This window comes from Camelina sativa, chromosome 16 (genome assembly GCF_000633955.1).
Source record: "Camelina sativa cultivar DH55 chromosome 16, Cs, whole genome shotgun sequence".
NCBI lineage: Eukaryota > Viridiplantae > Streptophyta > Magnoliopsida > Brassicales > Brassicaceae > Camelina > Camelina sativa.
Window position 1 is genome coordinate 1023046 of NC_025700.1, and position 6532 is coordinate 1029577.

The window sequence follows — 6532 nt, forward strand, 5'->3', positions numbered from 1 at the left end:
ATTGACCAAAGCAGTGAAAGACCTAAGTTATAGATTCGAACCAGCAACGAAACCAAAAGAGAGGAACTTTGATAAGCATATGTGACAATTAAAGTATAATAACTTATTTATTATGTCTAGAGAGATAAGGAAGATTCACAATCATTGATCTTGCAGAGCAGAACAAATGTACATATAATATGGAAGAGAAACCGAAATATGACATTTATAAGCAACACGATTGAAACTAACTCGCAACAGAAGCAAAACTTGACTCATCTGATTGCTTCACATCACAGTTTGTACCAGAAAAATCAATTCATTGACATAAATAATCCTTAAACAAAGCCTCACAAATTATCTAAGCTTATATATAGATAGAGGTAGAGCTATGAAGCAGGAGGAATCATATGTACTTACAGTTAACATCCATGTGGCGTTTTCGACTTCACGAGGATTAGACTTGACATAACGATGGTTGAAAGTACAGCCAGAATGCATATCAACCTTATGATCATCCCTCAGGTGAGCAACTAGGAAAGGGATATCGCCCGTAACAGAACACTCGGATCCAGCATAAGGACAGTTATAAGGCCTGAAGTTACATACAGTCTCATGTTTGAGCTTACTGTAATAAGGGAAGATTTCAGGACATCCAAGTGACATGTGTTTACAGGGTAGTTCAAGTGATTCAGCTACTTTTTCCAGTGCCAAACAACGGATATCACCAAGCTCTTGTCTACAAGTTGGGCAGCGGTTGTGAACCCTGGTTTTACAGGTTGAACACAGAGTATGTCCATTGTGACACTGCCGGGAAAAAAACAAACAATTGTGTAAAAATGTTATTCCATAATTCTCTAAAAGAGACAAAAGCTAATTTGCAGACAAAATTCCACAATACTAATCAGTGAGGATTGTTAAGTGGAACCAAATCAATGGAGGATCATTCAAAGACAGATGATAGTGAGTGAATGATGAACATAATTTAGTCAAATCAGAGTATTAAGAACTGGTTAAGTCATAAGTAGAAACTCAGATGAAGGAAGGAAGGAAGGAATGGATAAAACTCAAAAAGTTCAAGTTAGAGCTATCTTACAAAGACCAACACAACCACTGGTTCAAAATCTAAATCCATATGGTAATCATCAGAAACTCACTCACAAGTCACAACTCACGACACAATCCCCCTTGGAATCAATCAACAAATTAAAGATCCGGGCGGGGAAACAAAATCACACACCTGATGAATGGGAGGGTACATAGAATTGGTGCAGACAGGACATTCGAGAAGCTCATGAACACTGGTGGTGGTGGGAAGAAGACCAGAAGCAGCAGCAGCATTGGTGTGATTACTACTAGTATGATGATGATGATGCTTGGAAACGGAAGCGTAAGAAGAATGGCGATCTTGGTGGATCTCTTCATCATCTGTCACATCCATCATGGTTGATGTACAGTCCATCATGCTTTCCAAATCCATTTTCGAAATAAAAGGCGTATTCTTTCGATCGAAACGAAGAAGATCAAATCCAGGGACCTTACAGAGAGAGAGAGAGAGATGGGTATGAACACCACCGAACGAAACAGGTCAACCCTCGTATTGTTCAATTTCAAAATCAAAAAAAAAGTTAGATGCTTTTCTTCATCAATTCTAGAGAGAGAAGAGAGAGAGAGAGAGTTGCCGTCAAATGAACCGGAAACGCTGATTTAAAATCGGACGGTCGCGAAGGGCGGCTGTGTGGTACAGAGAAAGAAGAATGTTTATTTGGAAACTAAAGATTGAATTAAATAACAATTTACTGGATTTGGAAAATTTTTAATCATTTTATTATTATTATTAATCACTCAATGATTTCTTCGTTTCTAATTAAAATGTTTTTTAATTAAAATTAAGGGCCCTGNGGCGTTTTCGACTTCACGAGGATTAGACTTGACATAACGATGGTTGAAAGTACAGCCAGAATGCATATCAACCTTATGATCATCCCTCAGGTGAGCAACTAGGAAAGGGATATCGCCCGTAACAGAACACTCGGATCCAGCATAAGGACAGTTATAAGGCCTGAAGTTACATACAGTCTCATGTTTGAGCTTACTGTAATAAGGGAAGATTTCAGGACATCCAAGTGACATGTGTTTACAGGGTAGTTCAAGTGATTCAGCTACTTTTTCCAGTGCCAAACAACGGATATCACCAAGCTCTTGTCTACAAGTTGGGCAGCGGTTGTGAACCCTGGTTTTACAGGTTGAACACAGAGTATGTCCATTGTGACACTGCCGGGAAAAAAACAAACAATTGTGTAAAAATGTTATTCCATAATTCTCTAAAAGAGACAAAAGCTAATTTGCAGACAAAATTCCACAATACTAATCAGTGAGGATTGTTAAGTGGAACCAAATCAATGGAGGATCATTCAAAGACAGATGATAGTGAGTGAATGATGAACATAATTTAGTCAAATCAGAGTATTAAGAACTGGTTAAGTCATAAGTAGAAACTCAGATGAAGGAAGGAAGGAAGGAATGGATAAAACTCAAAAAGTTCAAGTTAGAGCTATCTTACAAAGACCAACACAACCACTGGTTCAAAATCTAAATCCATATGGTAATCATCAGAAACTCACTCACAAGTCACAACTCACGACACAATCCCCCTTGGAATCAATCAACAAATTAAAGATCCGGGCGGGGAAACAAAATCACACACCTGATGAATGGGAGGGTACATAGAATTGGTGCAGACAGGACATTCGAGAAGCTCATGAACACTGGTGGTGGTGGGAAGAAGACCAGAAGCAGCAGCAGCATTGGTGTGATTACTACTAGTATGATGATGATGATGCTTGGAAACGGAAGCGTAAGAAGAATGGCGATCTTGGTGGATCTCTTCATCATCTGTCACATCCATCATGGTTGATGTACAGTCCATCATGCTTTCCAAATCCATTTTCGAAATAAAAGGCGTATTCTTTCGATCGAAACGAAGAAGATCAAATCCAGGGACCTTACAGAGAGAGAGAGAGAGATGGGTATGAACACCACCGAACGAAACAGGTCAACCCTCGTATTGTTCAATTTCAAAATCAAAAAAAAAGTTAGATGCTTTTCTTCATCAATTCTAGAGAGAGAAGAGAGAGAGAGAGAGTTGCCGTCAAATGAACCGGAAACGCTGATTTAAAATCGGACGGTCGCGAAGGGCGGCTGTGTGGTACAGAGAAAGAAGAATGTTTATTTGGAAACTAAAGATTGAATTAAATAACAATTTACTGGATTTGGAAAATTTTTAATCATTTTATTATTATTATTAATCACTCAATGATTTCTTCGTTTCTAATTAAAATGTTTTTTAATTAAAATTAAGGGCCCTGGTCCAGTTAAGATGGGCCTAAACATGTACATGGTGCACATGATTACCTTTTTATTATGTTTTTCTCCGGTTTTTACATTACGATTCTAATCAATTTTGTAATAAAAATGTTTTATAAACGATTAATCAAAATTTAGTATTTTAAATTAGTTAAAGAAAAAACTAACGTAGATCGACCACTAAAATAAACTTCAAAGATTAATGAGAAAAAACATACTCATCTTCCTTTTTACTTTAATAAAAACTTAAAGAGATGTGTTTAGATAAACTTTAGACGCCTTAAGTAGTATATTATGAAATATCATAAGATGAAATATATAAGTAATGCGATGTGGCTTGGGTTCAAAGTCACTTCAGAGACCAATGATTATGTAAAAGAACATTTTACTCTTCTTCCTCTCAAGCAAACTCTCCCAATCTAATAAAAGCAAATTATTCCATAAATAGTTGGTCCTCGTGAGTGATCGGCCTCATGAGTGAATCATCCTTAAGACACAACGCATAAAAGAGAAAAAAGCGAACAACAACGACCCATCCAGCTCTCATGATCGATTTGTCATTGCTTTTTTAACACAACATGTTATTGTACTATTCTCTTTTTGGGTTTTGTCTGAGAAACATGTACAAACTTCACAGAATCTGAGACATGACTTAAGAACTGTTTGTTTCTACATACTTTTCGCAGCTAAAAGAAATCACTAAAGAATCTGATTATTCATCAAATATTTCGTTAGCTTTTTTACTCCCCTATTTGCATCAAACAATCAAGTTTAAGGCCTTTCTGAATCAAAACTAGAATGATTTTAGTTATTTGTTACCACTGGTTAGCTGATGTTTCCCGGCACTTCTCATCATTTCCCTGAGCCAACTGTTGTGGATTAGTAGTACCTTTTACCCGATTACTTAACAGTCTCTGCGATATTCTATCTTTAGCCGATGTTTTCTTACGCCGCATTGAGGAAAAGGTTTGTTTCTTGTTTTTTCTTGCAGCAAAAACTCTATCAAACTCTTCATCGATAACATTTGATCTAGAAGTTGAGGCTATAGCAGCATCACGCAGAACTTCTTGATTATGTTCCTTAACCTTTACCTTCACAAGCTTTGCTCTTTTCCTCATCACTTCTTTGTCTTTCTCCCTGATATTTTTCAGAGCCTGTTTCGCTATTTGCCTAGCTAACTGATTAGGATCAGAGTCTGAAGTTGTTACATCCATAGGCACATCCTGGTTGATCCCTGTAGTTGAAGATGTTTGGTTTTCAATCTCATCTACTGGAGAATCCTGGATTACGGGGTTCCCTTCATCATCCCGAGGTACAATGGGTCCGTGAAACGGACAGGTTCGCAGATCTCTTCTCTGGCAAAGACCACCTTTCTTTAGAGGAGCGCGGCATGGAGGTGTCTCTGTTCTCTCCTCTCTATAAACAGTTGCCTGAAGATTCAGTTCTGCGATTTTCTCAGCCGGAATAACAGCATCTTGATCCACCCTGCCCCAGTGGCTCTCAAGCTCTAAACCCCGGTAATTAGCTCGAACTTCCGCAGTTGAGTCCCAATTACTCAAGTGTGATCCCCAATTCACCACGGGCGCTTCAGAAATTAGCTTATCCCTAAGAGAGTCTCCACTGCTTCCAACTTTTTTAGTGGTCGACACTTTATTGGACCTATTTGCGTTACTTGATGATGGTAAAGACGAAGTCTCGCTCTGCTGACTTAACGCCACAGGAGCCACCTTCTTGACTGAATCAGTTCTGACCTTGCCATCATCCTCCTCCCAGATATCTTCTTCTTCATCCTCGTTTGTTTCTTCATTCTCATGACAACCAGGCATACTTGAAATTGTAAAACCAGCTTCTTCCCATTTCTTTTGAGCTGCCAATATGTTATTCCTGATATTGATCAAGTCTTTCAACATGGAATCTCTCGTTCTGTTATCACTCACGTCAACCCTGATGAGAAGAGAGATCCCTTCTTGAACCGAGATCAGATGCTTTGTCACTAGAAGCTTGCACTGTTCCCTCAATACATCGAATACAACTCTGTTCTCACTAGTTTCCTCAACTTTTTCTGATTGCTTCAATGAATCAAGACGAATTTGCCTAAGATGAGAACAACGGATCTCCTCAAAATCTTCCTCATCTAAGATGGCAAGTGGAACACCATCATCCCCTCTCCACTGAACAATTTCCATACACTCCTTGATCTCTTTAATCGTTACATCAATCTCATGCTTCAAGAGTCCAAAACTATCCTTCAAGGAATCAAACTTGCCACGCAAAATCTCTCTAGTCTTCATCTCCCTCTCCTGTCTCTCTCGTTGAACCCGTGCAGCATTAGCCTGGAGATCAGGGAACTTCAACTTGCGGGTGTTCTTAAGGTAATCAAAACCAAGCCTAAGCTCCTTGTAATGTAACCCAAAAGACAAATTCCACTTCTCTAAGAACTCAATAGCCTTAGAACGCAACATAGTGGCAACAGCGGGAGGTGCAGGAAGAGGCATATTGCTTCTAAAACCAACACTTAAACTCAAAAGCTGATCAAGATTCTCAATTATAAGATTTCTAAAGAGCTTTGACCTCATGAAGAGCTCGTCGATGATGAAAAGCGTCAGATACCGAACCTGCCAAAACAAATTACCACCGCGTTCGTTATTTGATCANAAAAAAAAAAAAAAAAAAAAAAAAAAAAAAAAAAAAAAAAAAAAAAAAAAAAAAAAAAAAACCTGGGAGTGGTTATGTCTCATGAGCTCCATTAGGGTTTGCGAAGCGAAACGGACCTCCGAATCAGAATAGCGAACAATAGATTTGATGACCTTGAGTAGCCTCGGGCCAATCTCTTGAGCAGTTGATTTCGTCGCTTTCTCTATCAACCCCTGAACTTTTCCCCCGCCGTCATCTCTCCCTTCCATCGCCGGCAATCAGAAGATATTCAGATGAATGACGAAAATAAAATAAATAAATGAAAAAAAATCGATTTGTGTTGGTTTAATAGATTATTGTATCCACTGTGATAGTCGGTTTACTCGGTTATTGAAATGACTTATTTGCCCATTCGTTCCCCCCCCCCCCCNCCCCCCCCCCATTCCACTGGGCGTAGTCGGTTTAACTTCTTCTCTCCTTTTGTAATCGTAACAACAAGAAGAATATTATCAACGATAACTTTATAAAAACGGTAAGGGAAGTACTGTATATG

The 6532-nt window shown here is 38.6% G+C and overlaps 3 protein-coding genes across 3 annotated transcripts in view; all 3 read right to left on the bottom strand.

Annotated features, from left to right (window-relative positions):
• Positions 1-1744, bottom strand: part of LOC104699704 (E3 ubiquitin-protein ligase SINAT3) — a 3784-nt gene extending 2040 nt beyond the window's left edge. The window contains exons 1-3 of the mRNA XM_010475489.2: positions 1220-1744; positions 400-786; positions 7-22 (exon numbers count right to left, since the gene is read on the bottom strand). Coding sequence (XP_010473791.1) covers positions 7-22; positions 400-786; positions 1220-1459 — 643 coding nt within the window. The 5' untranslated portion in view covers positions 1460-1744. The remainder of the gene's footprint in view (positions 1-6; positions 23-399; positions 787-1219) is intronic.
• Positions 1843-3211, bottom strand: LOC104753202 (E3 ubiquitin-protein ligase SINAT3-like). The gene is made up of 2 exons (XM_010475490.2): positions 2687-3211; positions 1843-2253 (listed from the first exon to the last, which is right to left on the bottom strand). Exons 1-2 carry the CDS (start codon positions 2924-2926, stop codon positions 1843-1845), a joined length of 651 nt encoding a protein of 216 aa, XP_010473792.1. The 5' UTR covers positions 2927-3211.
• Positions 3766-6281, bottom strand: LOC104749141 (UV-stimulated scaffold protein A homolog). Its single transcript, XM_010470721.2, has 2 exons — positions 6063-6281; positions 3766-5960 (listed from the first exon to the last, which is right to left on the bottom strand). Exons 1-2 carry the CDS (start codon positions 6246-6248, stop codon positions 4161-4163), a joined length of 1986 nt encoding a protein of 661 aa, XP_010469023.1. The 5' UTR covers positions 6249-6281; the 3' UTR covers positions 3766-4160.